This window comes from Paralichthys olivaceus, chromosome 11 (genome assembly GCF_024713975.1).
Source record: "Paralichthys olivaceus isolate ysfri-2021 chromosome 11, ASM2471397v2, whole genome shotgun sequence".
In the NCBI taxonomy this organism is placed as follows: Eukaryota; Metazoa; Chordata; class Actinopteri; order Pleuronectiformes; family Paralichthyidae; genus Paralichthys; species Paralichthys olivaceus.
The window spans coordinates 2,179,850-2,197,847 of NC_091103.1; the positions used below are offsets into that span (position 1 = coordinate 2,179,850).

Sequence of the window (17,998 nt, forward strand, 5' to 3'; positions counted from 1 at the left end):
AGGAGGTCCAGCCTTAGTCCCCTTAAAGGACGCTCCGCTCACGGTGCTTCAACAGGCACAGTCCCCCCCAACACTCCCCCACCCCCTTCAGTGACAGAACGTTTGTACAGTGTATGTAAACCTGAGGGCGTTCACTACTCACCTCCCTCCTACTCACATCCCTTCATCCTCTTCTATCTCCTACCCTCATCCCTTTATCTCCCCCTACCTTTGCCCTCGTCTCTTTCCTTCCCCCGCTCACCCTCATCCCTTCATCCTCTTCTCTGTCTTTTGCTCTTCCCTATCCATATCCCTTGATCCTCTTCACTCTCATTCCCTCCTGTCTAACCTCATCTGCTCAACCCTTTATCCTCTTCTCCCTCCCACCTTGATCCCTAACCTCACCCCTTCATCCTCTTCTCCCTCCTTCCTTTACTCTCACCTTCATCCTCTCCTCCCTACTTCCACCCCTCTCATCCTCATCCCTTCATCCTCATCTCCTTCTCCCTCCCTCCCTCCCTCTCACCTTCATCCTCTTTTCCCTCCCTCCTTCCCTCTCAACCTCATCCCTTTATCCTCTTCTCCCACCTCACCCTCACCTTCCTCCTTCCCTCCCTCTCACCCCTTCATCCTCTTCTCCCTCCTTCCCTCAGTCTCAGCCTATCAGACGATTCTGCACCTCAACATCCAGTTCATTATTCCAGTGAAACCTTTAAATGACACATTGTTGTGGCAAGTGAAGCAGTTCAAGATTCAAGATGGTCAATTCACATCTTGTCCTTATGAAGAAAAATTGAATGGGGGAAAATTGAGCCTGAGATACTTGTACATGGTTAAGATATGTTAATTCCATACTAGCTGTTGTGTTCTTTCTGCCTCACCCTCTGCTACACTGACTGTGTTTTAATCAAAGGTCATTTCTCTGCTTGTTGAACTGCAGTCTGGTCTGTTAGAGCTGCTGTGGTTACCCGCTGGCAAGAGACTCCTGCTCCTCTGTGGCGGAGAAAGATTTCTCTGTGTCACCTGTAAAAGTTCAACAAAGCTCCTGTTTCCACTGATTTTGACATGAAGTGTTTTCTCTCCATACTCAAGCTGAAGTATCAGTGTCTCACCACGATGTCACGTATTCTGTTTGGCCGACAGGAAAAAGAAGAGAACATTTAAAAAGATGGACTCAGACATGTGTTTTTAAAGCAGTGTTTAAATGTATTGAGAGTGTCTTTCCTTTAATATGACCGTGATAAATCAGCTGACTGGTGGAATGTAGGAGACAGGGTTTGACTTGACAACATGGAATTGTCATTGTGATCTACTGAGATCTGAAAGGGAATGGAATAGTTGTAAGGGCTGGAGGAGGGGTGGTGGGTCAGGGTGTGGGCTTGCTGTGGACGTTGGACAAATGTTAAATAAAGCTGTGATCTCTCCTCTCTCAAAAGAGTTGAGATGAGGTGACTGACATCAAATGTGATGAGGGAATGTTTCACTGTTGTCTTGTTACTGCTTCACTGTTAGCTGCAAAAACATTAAAACTTAAAATGTATCCTTGATCACAATCACCACATGGATCTCTCTTGTGTTCGCACCTTTAACATCCTAGAAATTAAACCATACAGGGTCAGTACAGTTGCCTCACAGGAAGGTGGTTATGAGTTTGAGTGTTTCCAGAAGGAGTTCTTCCCGTGTCTGTTCGGCTTTTCTCCAGCTTCCTCCCTCAGTCCAAAAATAACGCAAGTTAATCGGAGACTCTAAATTGCTTGTACGTGTGAATATGAGTTTAGCTGGTTGTTTTCATATCACACAATTAGAACAACACCTACATCCAGTAAAATCATTGGTTCATGGGCGCTGGATCGAGTAAACATTAAAAAAAAGAAATCTGTACATCCAAAGATCCTGAAGGATTGATTTACCACCAGGGACGTTTCGAGCACAAGGCCCTTCCTTAGACTTAAGAGCAGAGTCACCAGCTTAAATACCCACAATGCATTTTGAACAATGTCACTGCTAAAAGTATATATACATAAAAAAAATGTTTACAAAATAAACACTGAATTCCTATTAAAGTATAAATAAGTGACAGGTACAGATACAGATGTTGCTGACTGATACATTCAATATGGTGGTTCAGAAAAATATAATGACAACACATTTCTTCAATAGAACAAAAAGTTAAAATGCAGCTCATGTGACAACAGAGCAGTGATCCTGACCGTTGTTCATCTACAAGTGATGGAATAACATCAGGGTGTAGACGGGACAGTGAAAGTCGAGGTTTTCAGTTGTTTTTCTCCTCCGGCTCATCGTTAGTGAGATATTCAATGTGTGTCCATAAACACCAGACCTGCAGAGTAAAAGGATGGGAGTACATATACAACTTTACAACCGAGCAGCAACCACATGTCTCTTCAACACGTGTCGTCATGTAACTGATCATCGCAGGTGATTGGGTGTTTGAAGACGAGTTCTCACCTCCACAGACAGAGCCAGCAAGCGGCCTGCAGCCAGCAGCACGGTCCCCAGGGCCTGGGTCCAGAGAGGTAGATAGAACCAGTGAGACAGGAAACCCTGCTGATAACCATACAGCCACAGAGGGAGGCAGTGCAGCCCGCTCACCACCCATGTGCCCAGTGGTGTCCGGAACCCTAACAGCACATACATTCAAATGAATTTACACAATCTGAGATTAGACCTGATCTGCACATTAAGTACAGCAGCAGAATGTTACCGTTTGCCATGACGACCTGAATGAACCGAGGGCTGCTGGTGAAGCTGTTCTTCCAGTGGACGCCTCTGGGATTGTGGTTACACACAAACACACACCACTCCAGTGCAGACACCAGCCAACCCCACTAGACGACAACACACACAAATGACAACAGACAACAACATTATTCAGAACAATACCTGTACATTATGTCTTGCACTAATGACACACCTGAAGTTCTTACGTCTGTTTCTCCAAAACTTCACTCACATTTTTCCTGAGAGATCTCCAGTCACACTTTTTAAAATGTGGGACACTTGTGACAGACAGATGAATCAAAAGTAAAGAGCTTTACTTCCAATACTGCAGCCAGCCACCAGGGGCCATTAAGAGACTTTTGGGGAGCAGTCATATCATCCATCTTTATATACAGTGTATGTGTGGAGCTGGTGGTCATGGTTTGAGTTGGAAAATGGGTTTTTTAAACAATAATATTAATTTATTGAATTTTTTTAAAGTGTTAAACATGAAAATACTGTCTCTGTCATTTTATCAACTTATAAGAGTTTGTAAGAAAACAGGGGAAAGCTGCAGAAATGTTTTGTGTTAGTCATTCTGAATGAAAGGGCTCACGTGTGTGTGTGGGTGTGGTTCTAGACTTGATTTAAAATCTAAATCTAGAGAGACTCATTTACAGGATTTCAAGTGAACACCTGGTGTGAATGTGTGTATACAGCGCTGTGTGTGTTGAATGTGCTGCAGTCACCAGACCTCGAACAGCAGGCCCCACAGCATCCCTCTCCCCAGATTGTCCACCGCTACGTCCAGCCAGGCCCCGAACCTGGAGCTCTGGCCCAGCCTCCTCGCCAGCCACCCATCCACTCCTGCATACAACACATTAAGAATAAACACATGATGCACTAGAATACAGTCTTCTACACTTCTATGCACTGTTTATAGTTTTACACACGGTTACACTACATTCCTATTCCACAATTTAGTGTTTATTGCTTTATTATTATTGTTTATTCAATGTTTGCTTAAACACCATGGGTTTGAGAGTCTCACAATTTCAATACTACACATGTCCTGTACATTTGCAGAATTGACGATAAAGCAAACTTTGAACTTGAATCTTTTATAAGTTGTGACAGGATGCACCATGACTTGCAGGTGAGGCAAACAAAACTTGGAGCTACGTGTCAAACGAGTTAAACACATGCTACGTCACCATCAAGTGCTATGAAGAGCGAGTAAAGAGGGACGAAGGCTGCTGGTGTCTCAGAGGAAGCCCACGCAGCAAACACAAGGCCGATCCTGATGTATCCTGGAAGAGACAGACACAAAAGAACAACCGAGACAAATCCCTCGTGAACTCTGTGACATAAGAAGTTCAAGATGAGGATTCACATCACAACATCACAGTCACATCCACATACAGAGAGCACTTCCTCATAATCCAACATATGTTTCCCACCAATAATATTCGGCCAGTACAGCAACACGTGGAGTCCCATCTCCATCCAGCAGCTTGTCCATGTAAGTCCACATCTGTAGGTTTATACAACCGGCACAATAAACCCTCTGATGTGTCCACGTCCTCCTGCAGCGTCCTCAGGTGCTGTCACCGGGACGAGCCGCGACCGTGGGCGCTTCTGTTGTTCGTCACAGCCTCTGAGCGACGCTTATAGACGGCGGTGCAATGCCTCGATGTAAACACGAGGAGGCAAACGAGGCACCTGGATGAAATGAGATAGATAGAGACTTTATTGTTCCCGCAGGAAATTCAAGCATCCAGTAAACATACGTTAGAGTTAACTTATACATTAGAATCAACTTATAACACAGTAACCATACGTTGAAATTGTCCTGAGATGAATGTACATTTAAATGTTCACAGGATAGCATAGGATTTAAATATATACAGAGGAATTAAAAATGTGCAGGAGTTAAAATATTAAAGTTAAAAAATGTGCAGAAAATGTGCATAGAACATAAATATAGAACTGTGTTAAGTTAACCCTTGCTAATCGTCTATACAAAAACTAGAAAGTAGCTGTGGAAATAAAAAAGTTTTATACAACTATAAACTATATTAAAAATATAAAGTGACCGTAGAAGTAAAAATATTTTATACAGACATGAGAAATAACTACAGATGGGGATAAATGATGATAAAAGACTGTGTGCAATTAAATTAGGCTGTAAACAGATGAATGTAATGAATGAATGAAAGTCAAAGTCTTTGTCTACGCGCACATTAATTAAACTACGATTGAAATTTACGAGAAAAAAGTGAAATTGAAGCTTTAACGCGGAGTGTGTGTCTGTGTGTGATGCAGCAGCAGCCACACGATGGCGCCACTCACACTCCTGTGCGTGTCCACGCGCACTCACAGCTCGGCGTGAGAGCGCGTCATCGATCTAAATGTTTACACTTTGTAAATCAGAGGGGGAGACAAAAAAAAAACCGTAGAAGAAGAGGACGTGAACAACAACCGACAACAACCGACCGGTGTCCGGTCACTTCTCCGGTTCAAGGGGGGGGGGGGGGGAGCGGATCAACTGACCTGTGGAGTCCGATCATGTGACAGAGTGGAGGCGTCGCTGAAAACATTCACCCGTTCACCACACACACACACACACACACACACACACACACCACCAGGAACCGATTTCACAATAAATGGATAAGGAGACAAACACCCCGGGTCCGCTCGGCTCCTCTCTCCGCTCCGCGCAGTGAAATGAGGGAGCATGGGGGCCAAAGAGTCGAGGATAGGGTTCCTGTCGTATGACGAGGCCGTGAAGAGAGGTAAGCCGCAGAGCAACACACTAAATCCGCCTCGGCGGCGCTAGCTTAGCCGAAGCTATCGGGCTAACCTGGTGCATATGAGGAGCACGTCCCGGACCACGCACCGGGGGTCGAGCGGTCTAAGTGGCCGCGATGATTGTACCGGACGGTCCCCGCGTCAGAAAATAACACGCGTCCTCTGCGACATCGCTCGCGTCCACGCTCGTGTTCGGCACCGACACATAACGGGAAGCTGCCCGGGTTCAGGCGATACCTTGAGGTTAACTACAGCTAAAGCCCGGACCTCCAGTCGCTGCCCCCCGCCTCATGATAACACCGAGCAGGGCAGCGGCGAGGAGCGTCCCCCAGTAAAGAAAGCTGAAGCGAACCGTCGTTAAAGTCTGTTTGTGTTTTAATTTCACTCCGAAACGATGCGTTCTTCCGACGAGTGTCGGTGAAACACTGACCCGTCGTCTGTGACGTCTGAGCCGTCGCCTTTCAGCGGGGTCACGTTAAATTGACAGATTTGTGAACGGGGTTTGGTGTGACGCTGTCAGGACCAGTGAGCGGTGGTTGTGGGGCCCGGGTCGGTCTGACACGGAGCTGTTTGAGACGCCTCGTCAGACGGACCCTGGATGTCTGACAGCTCGGTGTGTCTATTAGCCTTTTATCACCACGGCTAGCTTAGCTGCTAGCTTCACCCTCCCGCTAGCTGCTCGCTACAGCTAAGTTCACAGGGGTGGTGGTGGTGGGGGGGGGGTCCCTCCGGACGGTTTCAGTTTTATTCTGTGTCTGTGATCACGTCGGTGTGTTTGTGTGTGTCCGTGGACTGTGTGGTGTCTGGTGGCTCGTGCAGCAGCTCGCGGCGCAGTCAGGGCGTTCGGTGGAACAACACGCTGCTGCAGCTCCTCTGCTGTTTTTAAACCGAGTCCTCGTTTGATCCTTGACAACATGGAGCGGTGTCTCCAGGCCTGTGTCCACTGCACCGTCCTCCACTCCTGTCATGACAGGTTATGTGCAGCTACAGTCACCAAGCCGGGGTCGAGCTGTGTTGCAGCTGATGCACAGTCCAGCATTCATCAGGAAGCACATAGCAGATCTTATCCCTGATGGCATTCCTGCTGCACTTTGCTCCCCGGGTTGGCAGGAGCTGACCTTTGTCAGGTTGGATTCCAGGCATCGAGAGGTTGTTACACATTCATCCAGGAAACTGTCATATCTTTACCAGAGTCGTACAGGGAAGTTAGTCTGGTCTGTTCCTTGTGTTCATATTTAACTTCATGATTATGGCCTTTGACTGATGCTAACTCAAAGGGAGAGTACACCCGAAGATGAAAATGATCTACTCACCACTGTGCCGCTAGAGCTGGTGGGTGAAAAGTGTTTGAGTCCACTAAACACTTTTTGAGTTTCAGGGGTGAACAAGTGTTGCAGCCAAATCCAATACAATTGAAGTAACTGGGAACACAAGAACAAAAACACAGAATGCCTCAATACTGCTGCTGTGGTGTCATCCAAGTGTCCGTAAGCCTTGACATTCACATCGCACTTGAAATGGTGTCATTTACACATTGTTTTTATCCTAAATGTCTACTCTTATCCTCAGCCCGGAGCCGGCTGTGGTCTCCCAGTTACTTCAATATGCCAGCAATGCTGTTTACCCCTAAACTCTAAAAGTGTTTTGTGGTCTCATACCTGTCACTTCACTCCCCCGTTGTGTTCTTTATTACCTACATGGCATTTTTTCAATTTCAGCTCCCTGTGTGGTGGTAGTAATAACATTCCTCAAGCTCATCGCCATTTCCACTATCACAATCACGTGATCGCAAGTAGTGGAAATTATTCAGCCATCTCGTCGTATCTGTCTAATCACATCGCAGCATTCCTAATTCCCACAGCGGGCTTGACTGTGGCAATTTACGGCTCGGTTTTCATTCTAGCAGGACACCAGTAGGATAATCGTCAGGAAGCATATTGAAAAGGTTAGCTTTTGATGTGTTCCTGTTGTAAGCTCAGCATCATTCAGACTTCCTTTAAGTTCAATGTTTTAATGCTGTATTTATTCACTTTTACTGTTTTTATCTGCAACACAACAGAACTGCCTGTTTACACCTATAGCAAAACTAGTGTTTCTGTAAAATAGACAGAAGTTGAGATTATCCTGTTCACCAGACTCAAAACAAAGTAGCTCATCCAAGTAGCTGATGCTCAAATACTCTTGAACCTTTGATCAGTGCTGTATAAGATTGTGCATAGCGAGTGGAAAGCATTCAGATAAAGATTTTATTGCAATGGATAACGAATAAGGAAGTGCTGTCACTGATAAGTAATATAAAACAACAATGTGGCTGCTTGATACAACTGATGTATTTATTAATTATTCTTACGTTAACCACTATAGACACACAGGGAATTTAAACTCAGACAGGTCTCTGCCACAATTAAATAAAGTTTCCATGTCGAGCAGAGATTGAACAGACAGGTTGTGAAGAGCTGAAATAGGACAACATGGTCCACTACTACCTGATAGGGATTCTCAGAAACCATGTTTTCAGAGGTGCAGAGCATAAACAGCTTTAACAACTTAGCAGTCTAGAAGATGCGATCACAGCACCTGCTCTCAGTGGGAAACCAGAGAGAAAACTCACACACATCACCCTCAGCTCACACAATAATTGGTTATATACTCAAATGGGCAAAAACTGTCCCAGGTGGTCATCAGTGTGCCACCTGAGCATACATGTAGGGATGAAACGTTTACCTGACGGCTTTTGTACTGTTTAGTCTTTAATTACTGAGATGATTTGTTTGACACTGTCCAGCATCAAAGTCAGCAAGTCTCCAAGATGCAGAAGCAGCAAGCGCAGCATTTGTGTTGTAAAAATATGTTGTAAGGAGCGGCAGGCAGGTGGGGGCTGTTACTGAAGGAGAACTCTTAGTTATTTTTGGCCTTAGCTAAAAAATGCTAATATCCAATATCATTGCTGATGTTTTGTCCCTACTCTGATGTCTGCACTTAACGTTAACCCTCAGATAAGTAAGGAAAATAATATCCTAATTTTTATTTGATAATATATATTTTGTCAATATAAATTTGGGGGGGTTACTATAGTTTATTGATCAATAATTGCTGAACATTTTACGCACATTTTAACAACAACGCCATAATAGCTATGATAGTTTTGGTCACTATAATTGTGATATAAAATTCTAACACTGATTCTTCTCTACATATATGAAAAATAATTTGAAGATTCGAAGGTTCAAGAAATAAAAAAGAAGAGTGACGTCGTCTGGAGACAAAACATTCAAACAAATAGGTCACTTGTTAAGGTAATGAGGCTGTAAAACCTGTATGAAACTAAGCACAAGTAATTAAGTCATCAATTAAAATAATTTCTGTTTTGAATTTTGCATCAGATAAGGATCAGGGTTTCTTTCTATTTCATAGCCCTGGTTAGCTGATCATGGTCATCGTGTACTTCAGTGTAAAACATGGATTGGATAAAAACAGTATTGCTCATCAATGGAGATAAATCCCATATAAATATTGTGAAATTATCCGGGGGCGGGGTGTGATCCTGTGTTAAGTAACATCAAGGGTATTGTTTGAGGTCATCTAATTATTTAAAAGACATTTGACAGTGGAAAAGTACCTCCTAAAACAGCAGTGACCGTAAATCCTTGCAACAGATAACACCTCATAATGTTCAATAACAAGAACTCCTGTCTGACCTTGTCAGGAGTCTTGCCAAACCTCAGAGGTAATTGTTAAGCCATAATTTGTGGAGCTTTTGTGTTGCACAAAATTTTTTGTGACACGTGGCAATCCATCTTCGTCAAGAACACGTTCATATAAATCTTTGGTAAAAATGTCAGTTGGACACGTTTATGTGACAATGGCTGTGTCCCAATTCATGGTTCAGAGGCCACTTTGAAGACTGATTGTATCTGTTACGGCTAGTAGTGCACCCAGGCTGTCCCCTTTCAGTCACTTCAATGACGAGAAACGAAGGATTCAGTGGGTGGATCCTCGTGGAGCCGTCTTAGCCTCGGATTTATCTCTCGTTGGTGAGGAAGCTAACAACCTAGCTATGCTGGTAGCCAAGCTGCAGCAGGCACAGTGGCTCAAAGTTGGTAATGATGCAATGGTAAGCGCGAGACAAGCTGGCGACCCAAATAGGAGACCAGACGGTTTATTTTGGTTCAGCCTTCACAGTCTACTTGAACTACGAATTTTATAGTTCTGAGTTCTTACGAGTCCTCTAAAGGAAGCAGTCCCTGAATGGTGACCGCTGATATGACATCTCCAATTGTTTATGTTTGTGAAGCTGGATAATTCAGACATTAGCCTGTTGTTGTTGTGAGATGGGTCCCAATGGAAAAATATACACCTGTTGGTTTGGGTAGGGCTGTGGAGGACATATTGAAACAGCTTGTATATTCTGTGCGTTAATAATATTTTTGAATCAAATACTACAATTTTTTTTTTACCAGAAATTCCCAGAAATACATTCACGGGCCATTCGACCCTTTGTGGTTTACTGCCACGATATAGTTTAGTAATACAAGCACCATGCCCATCTGTCTAACGGCACAGCCTTACAGTCACCTTAGTGACTGCATAGTCTAATATCTGGTTGACGTCAGCGGGCTGTATCAGCCTGTGTGATAGACCCCTGCTTTGCATTCTAACCTTTTCCTCCGTAGAGGTGGATGTAGATTTGTTTACTGCTCCCACAAAGGCTTCCAGTGTGTTTGCTTGGGACACATGGGCAGGTTATGTTTATATTGTTGTAATTTACATGATAGCGTATCTCGTTTTCGAGCTGCAGGATACGGTGAAAAGGTCTTTCAGTATGTCTGACCTATTTATTACCTAGACTGTTTCCGATACTTTCTCCTGCCATCTTTTCATAATAAACCAAATGTTTATTTTATACTTCTCACAATAATGTAAACAATTTCTAACATTCCTTCATTGGAGAGCTGTGTGCAGTGAGCCTGCTGTCACTATCTTTCTTTCTCTCACACAAACACATTGACCTGTACATTGTAGTGAGACTGGCCATCGGAAGCACTGGGAGAAATCCCGCTGCGATGGTGGGCTCTCACAACATCCAGTATTTACCATCTTTGGTAGACAAGCTCATCCTAACGCAGGTAGTTTCCCCTTAAGCTCTGCATGGTGTGCATGAGCATGCAGTTCTCAGCAGGCAGGCAGACTTTAACTTTAGACCTGACCTCATCTGCATGAGATTGGACTATGTGCATGTTCACTGCATGTTCAAGGTCATGTTACTGAAGCCTCCATAGAGTCCATGACGTGTGCACATGGAAAGTATTTGTCTCATATTTGTTTAAATTTGTTCAAACCACTAAAAGTGTAAAGATTAGTTGTCCTTTGGTGTGACCTCTGCAAAGAAACAACTGTAAACTTCCCATTTTGAACTTCTTTCTGTTTTGCTTTTCACATGATTGAAGAATTTGGGACAGTAATGCAAATGTAATGAACTGAAGCTGAATTTATAGGGTTTTTTTGCGAGCAACTGCCAAATGCATGAAAACCTTGCAAAGATTAAAGTGAATGTTCCCCATTTTTTGCTTAAAGACATTTTTTTTATTATGAAGTGAATCATATTCTGTCATTGTAGCCGTAGTAGTATTTTTTATAGTTAGCACATGTTGAACATAGCAGTGAAGCTTTCATCATTTTCATTCTTATCCTAGTTCCTGTAGTTTCAGTTGTCGTTAGTAGTCATTAATAACGTGAGCAAATCACTGGGTTTATTTTAACTAATACATATTGAATCAGGTCCATAGAACTCATAACTGTATTTCTCTTCTCTATTCATAAACATCCAAGTCAAATGGGACTTTTTCACTACTAGTAAGAGTTGAAGGAATCAGAGCTATTGTTAACTGCGAATTGAACAGTAACTACTGCAGTTAATGCAGCCCAGTGTCCACCCACGGCATCACAGCATGACAATACACAGAGTGTTCTCCATAATCTAGAATCCTTTGTTTGCTTCCTCATTCGTCCATTTAATTGAAACAGCTTTGCTATTATCTGCCTGAGCTGGTTAGTCATCACGTTGACGTATAGCACAACACTTGACTCTAATTCACAAACTAGACATTCTCTTACTGTTTGTGTTCTCAGAGGCCACACACTGTCACACGTTGCTGTGTAACAAGAAATTGAGTCAGCAGTGATTGTCACTGAACTTAATGAGTTTAAAAGTATCTTTATGGTAACTTGTAATGAATCTCAATAAGAACATTAAGTTTATGACTCTTTTCCACTTACAATTATTTTCATTCATTATTTAGAGCAAGACATGTCAGAACATTCTTCACAGATACCTGTTACTGAACAGGGAACAATTGTCCGGAAGATTCAGGTGAGGTGTGGTGCAGAGGCAGGACATATTAATTGCGCTGCATTTTTTTGTTTACAGCACATAGACACTGGCCTCAGCTCTCTTCTTCAAACACTCTCTTCTTTTGGTGTCTTCCACATGCAGGCACCGCTTTTTCATCCTGAGATATTGATATTATTTTTGTGTTATTCAGTTTTGCGTCTGTCATGTGTTAGAAGCCTCATCAACACTCCCACCTGTGAAGGATCACCTGCTGTGTTCTCACATTGTCTCCGCAAAAACTCCAGAGGCTCTCACTTAGACATTTGCGTTTACACATTCCAGCCCCTACAGCAGAGAAACTCTGGAACACCTCTGGATCTCAGTGCATGTCTGAAAGCTGCTTTGGTCATGTGCAGGTCAAGGTTTTGTAGATTTCGCCTTCCACAGATGTGCAGCTCGACACAGTTCTGTGTCTGATCTCTGCAGGCAGCTCCTTTAACCTCATATCTTGGTCTTTGCTCTCATCCATGTCAGCTGTGAGACCTCTATATAGACGGGTGTTGCATGTCTTTCCACTTCAGTGAAGGTGCAGAAACATTTCACCCCTTCTAATATGTTCTTTATCAGTTCTTTTTTTCTCTGGAATAATTCCCTCTCACCTTCTTCTTTGCAGTTATGTTAGCAATTTCCTCTCTCCTATTTACACAAGTGTTTAATAAGCACATTCTCATCAGTCTTCATAAAGCTGAAGTTGAATTATGTCAGACGTGGGCTTTGTAGAGAAAGCTGAACTATAAGAAGTCATGCAAATCATCACAAATCCTGTTCTGGTCCTGTTGTCAGCAGCATGCCTAACTAAAAACCAAAACAATACAAAATCATCTGTAAATTGAATGATTCCATTAAATGTATAGTTTAGGCAAAATTGCCTCTTTACTTTCTTGAGGTTGGATTAAAGATAACAAATCTTTAAATCATTCAATCAAATTTTATTTGTATAGGCCATATTCAAAAATCATGTTCCTCATATAATAAGTCTGATATTTGGTGTCTTTGTAATCAAGGTGATTGCAGCTCTGACTCTGTACTTTGTTCTAGAAGAACAGTACTATAAACTACTGAACATTACTTGTGTGCGTGCACGCTTGGCAGGTGTACATGTCTCTGCAAGTTGGGTAAGCTTCATGTTTACGCCATAAGGACTGTATTGCCCTCTACAGGCTGGTGTCAAAACAGATGGTAACCACATGTAACTGACCTAAGCAAGGCAATCTCATCGACCTGCAGAGCTGGAGAGCCAAAGAGCCCCCAGCCACTGTTTTAGACCCAGGCATGTGCCACCAGTTGATTGTGATTTTTAAAGGAAACTTAAACTTGAAGAGCTTATATGTGACCTTCACTTGGGCACACAGCCATGGATATCTGAGTGGAGAAATAGAGTGCTGCTTAAAGCTGTTCAATATTATGCCACCAGTGTATTTATTTGTCTATCATAGAGTGTTGAAATTGTAATTTCTTTATCATTTAGTATGCCCGTTGATTAATCACATTAAAGTGTTTTCAGCCCTTTTGGAATTACCCGCACATCTCTACCAGTTCAGCAGACAGCACAGTCTGTAGCTGCTACTGTAACTGGAAAACTCCATCAGTGTTTGATTTGGATGAAGAAACAAAAGAGCTGTATTTTTCACTGCAAGCTCTGCGCGCAACGTCCACCACGCAAACAATCAAAAAGTTACAGTATATTGTAGAACAGTGCAACACATGACAAGGAATAATTCAGCTTTGTGGGAAATAGATAGATATGTGATGACTCATCGTTTGGCTGTGGTGGTTTTACTCTGAAACTGTAAACCTGACCCATCTCACTCATTAGTCAGCGCTGAGGTGTTGATGATTTTGAAAGCATTCAGACCAAACTAATGGTTCCTAGCTCATCTTAAATGGACTGTAGCCATTTTTTGGTCTGTTTAAAGCCATAAAAATGTAATACCTGAATACACGTGTAAGACTCACAGTTAAATTTAATAATATTTTTATCCATTTCATCTAAATTACAGAAAGAAAAGCTTTTTTAACCCGTGTGTTATTAGGGGAAAGGGGAAAAGTCAGATGCTGCTGATATTGATTCTGCGTTAAGTTGAAAACATTTAAACTGAATAGCGGAGCGGACCTCAAAGGAAAAGATACAGGATTATATCCAGTGTCCATTTTTGCTTTTGAGACTCTACGGAGAAACAAAGCACTGTGTGACATCACATGCAATTACACATGTTCTGTGAACAAAAGCTTTGCACCTCTGAATGAATTCTCTCTTCTGATCATCTCTCCTCTGTAGTCACTGATGTGGAATTGAAACGGCTGAAGGATGCCTTCAAGAGAACCAGCGGCCTCTCCTATTACATGACTCAACAGTGCTTCTACAGGGAAGTGCTCGGCGATGGAGTTCCCCCTAAAGTTGCAGAGGTAAGCCACATTGATACTTACATTTAGATGAGCAGTCAGTATGAAGGGATGATTCTCATGAGCTAATGAAATCTTTTGAAATTAGTCGATAAACAGCTGATCCTTAATACGATATAAGCCCAGAAAGGAGCAATGTTAGTGGAAGTGATTATCTCTTTAACTCAAGACAAACTGAAGGTTTTTAGTGGGTGTGTTGTGGGACATGGGGATCACCTGGATGGGAGTAGCCAGAGAATATATTGCCAGTGTGACAATGGAGGCTACAGAACCCTCTGTGTCGTTCTCTTATAATTAAGCTGCAGTCATCCTCTGATAGTTTTACCCAGCACAAAGCTCTGCATGGCACTCGAGCACTTGCAGGCCTCATTAACATGCATTTTCACTTTCTGTTGAAAGAGCATGATAGGGACAGGAATTAGAGAGCCAGGGATCGGTCTTGAGTGTAAACCAGTTGTCCCATAGGACCTTTTAAAATTAGTTAGTCACTGATATACACTGCTCAAAAAAATGAATGGAACACTTAAATCACACATCAGATCTTGATAAACAAATTATTCGAGTTGAAAATCTTTTCTGATGTACATTCTATCATCGCTTCACTCTGCACTGCCTCATTAAACTATGGTGAATATACAGCATATAGTAACTTCTGTTCAACCAAAACAGTGTTAGAATCTAGAAACCCTGAGCTCATGGGGGCTGCAGACCGTGCACCAACCAGGGCTTCTTACAGCGCTCAGTCCTCCTGGACATAAATTTCCTTCAGAGTTCATCGACAAGGCCAGTGTTACTCATCCTGTCCTCCCCCAGAATCCTTAAACACTGTGCTCACTTCAGTGAACATTAGAGCTCATCTTCTCTCGTCCTCCTCTCAGCATCTTTCTCCTTCTTCTCCTCCTTTGTCACCATGACAGCAGTCACCGCTGTGACATTGGTCCAGGTTTAAGGTGACTGCTGGATTCTATGGCTGCTGCACAGTCTGATATTTGAAAGAAAGCCTGATCACTTAACCAAGAAACAGACATTGTTTTTAATTAGCAGAAACCTCAGGAGCAAGTTACACATAGTTAGATCTATCATGTGTTGGAAAACATTAATTTGATTATTTGTTCATATGATGGTATACACAATAATTTGTATTGGATGAAGATAGAATCAGTGTTTTTCAGGAGGGGCTCAGATTTGGCTGCAGTGTCATGATTTGTTATCTACACAGTTGGATTTACTGCTTCTCCTTTGTAGATTACAAAACGTCACACGGGGTCATTTTTCTTTTCCAATGATTTTGCAGTGCATCTCAGCACCACCTCATACTTTCAGTGAGACCCCCGCTTCAGAACTGATCCCAAGTGTTCAGCGCTAATAACATATGTGAACACACGCCAATTCATCTTAAATGCTTCCTGAGATCCAGTCCCTTAGACCACATTTAGAGGTGGTCTGGGACACATGTGGCCTCATTCTTTTAGCTGCATGAACACAAATGTGTCCTGGGCCTCATATGAAAGACAGCTTACTCAGCTGATGTCTCTATTATTTAGTATTTTTACTCTGCAGAGAATTAAAGACTGTTGCTCTTCTTCGTGAACATTAGGGGTGTAATGGAACACAAACACCATGGTTCAGTACGTACCTTGATTTTGAGGTCACGCTTCGTAGAAACAAGGAACAGAAAACACAAAACATAATCATTTTTATTCATCCTTGGTTAACTATGACTGTCTTTCTTACCTCGTAATTTTTACAAAGTAAAATAACAAAATAAACACTCTTAAATAAATACCCATTAAGCATGTAAAATATTAACTGTACTTAAACTGCACCGTTATTGTTTTGTATGATTATCATTATGAAGTATATGTATTTACATTTGTTTCATTCAAAATGATTTACTCGTCCACATTGTTTGCAGAGAGGGTTTGATGCCCTGCTGGCACTAACAATGTCTCCACTGTGGAGAACACAGAGGTTTATAAAGGGCTGGTGTGACTTGCTGGCTGAAATGCGGATGAGAGGGAACTTCCTCCCTCACCCAAAACCATACAGCGGTAGCTAAACAAAGATCCATCCTGCTCACTGTGCTCAACTCCAGCTACCGACAAACACACATCTTCAGTGGTTGTGAAATAAGTCTCTCCCAAGGACGTGGAGACACAACCAACTGCTCAAAATCCTTGCAGCAACAATTCAAACAAAGAGAACTAATTCCTTGCCATCCAAAACATTGAGTGCAGTTCAAGGGACATTTGTCTGAGAAGGGGAACAGGGAAAGAGAGGGCTTCCTCCACTGACCAGTCGTGTATAGAGAAAGGGCGTCTCTCAAGTGGACTTTCCTTTGTTTCACTGACTGAGGATAAACAGATTTGAAAACCTGCTTTACTCTGAGGAGATTCATTCGATAAAGATTGTACACGCAAGGATCACACATACTTCAAGTTATATTATAACAAGTTATTATAGTCTGTTAACTGTGTATTCAAACAGCAGAGTGTGAAGCAGTCGTCTGATTCTCACGCTGCCATGTGTTTTGTTGTGGTCTAGGTTATTTACACCTCGTTTGGAGGCTCGTCTAAAGGGCTGCACTTCAACAATCTGATCGTGGGTCTGGTGCTTCTGACCAGAGGACGCGATGAGGAGAAGGCCAAATGTAAGTTCTTATGATGAGTCTGTTTACGTATTGTCACCACCATATGTCAAATCTGTTGCTGTCTGAATGTTTCTGATCAACATCTTCTGTCTAAATATCCTCAAATAAGAATCTGACAAGAACAAAATATATATCATCCGGTGTCCAACTTACATTTACCCTTTTTTTCCATTGCACGTGCTCTTGTTTTTACAAGAACAGAATCTTGTTAACAAATCACCAACACAGTTGTATAATGGAGTAGCATCAACCTTTTGCTTTTTAATACTATTCGTTTGACATCGTTTTTTTTATCATGAGCGCCACCTGGAAAATCTCACACTATGTTTGGATGAGCCTGGCGCTGCTGGCCGTGGTCTGACCTAGTAATCAGGTTTAATTTCAGTGAAGCCAGAAATATGAATCTGTGACATTAATTCCCATTTATCTTTAAAAACAGAAGCAGCAGTGAAAGAGCCTGAGTTAGAGAAAATAGCCCATAAGTTAAAACATCTTTTATTCATTTTATTCAAATTTAAATACTTTAATGGACAATGAAGTGTAAAAAGTATAAACTGCTTTGTAGACCTGACGTGGAAGACGGACAGGAAATCAGGGTTATAGTGAACGATCTGGAGTCATGATCAGATATCATCAATTAATAATTAAATAAATATGATTATCTGTTCACGTGTGAGGAGGGACAGAGCGAGCGGACACGCATGCAGGCTCGCACACACAAACACTCGCACACACAGACACACACTCATGCAGACAGAAGTTTCCTCCCGCAGATTATGATGCAATGCTGTGTTTTAACTTCATTGTTTCCTCGTTTATCCAGGAACATAAATATGAATTCAGTAGGTTTTTATAAAGATCAGTTCTAAGTGAGAGTGATTAGAAAACATCAGAGGAGCAGAGACACTTGTTGACCTGCGGAGTAATGGGCCTCAGTGCAGTAAAGTTAAGATAAGATTGAACTTTATTGATCCACACACCGGGGAAATTCAGTTGTTACAGCTGCAGGCACGTCAGAATGAGGTGGACAAGAGAATGAA

At 42.4% G+C, this 17,998-nt stretch overlaps 2 protein-coding genes across 7 annotated transcripts in view; one reads left to right on the forward strand and one right to left on the reverse strand.

Annotated features, from left to right (window-relative positions):
* Positions 1-1,162: 1,162 nt before the first annotated feature.
* Positions 1,163-4,352, reverse strand: LOC109640130 (uncharacterized). Its single transcript, XM_020103961.2, has 6 exons — positions 4,161-4,352; positions 3,915-4,010; positions 3,455-3,567; positions 2,705-2,828; positions 2,449-2,621; positions 1,163-2,320 (listed from the first exon to the last, which is right to left on the reverse strand). The coding sequence occupies exons 1-6, from the start codon at positions 4,204-4,206 to the stop codon at positions 2,255-2,257; spliced, it is 618 nt and encodes a 205-aa protein (XP_019959520.2). The 5' UTR covers positions 4,207-4,352; the 3' UTR covers positions 1,163-2,254.
* A 755-nt stretch (positions 4,353-5,107) lies between these two features.
* The window catches only part of usp32 (ubiquitin specific peptidase 32), a 39,241-nt gene continuing 26,350 nt past the window's right edge, over positions 5,108-17,998 (forward strand). For all 6 annotated transcript variants that reach the window (XM_020103957.2, XM_069534114.1, XM_020103959.2 and 3 more), the window contains exons 1-3: positions 5,108-5,498; positions 14,184-14,311; positions 16,853-16,958. In XM_020103957.2, coding sequence (XP_019959516.2) covers positions 5,441-5,498; positions 14,184-14,311; positions 16,853-16,958 — 292 coding nt within the window. In that variant the 5' untranslated portion in view covers positions 5,108-5,440. The remainder of the gene's footprint in view (positions 5,499-14,183; positions 14,312-16,852; positions 16,959-17,998) is intronic.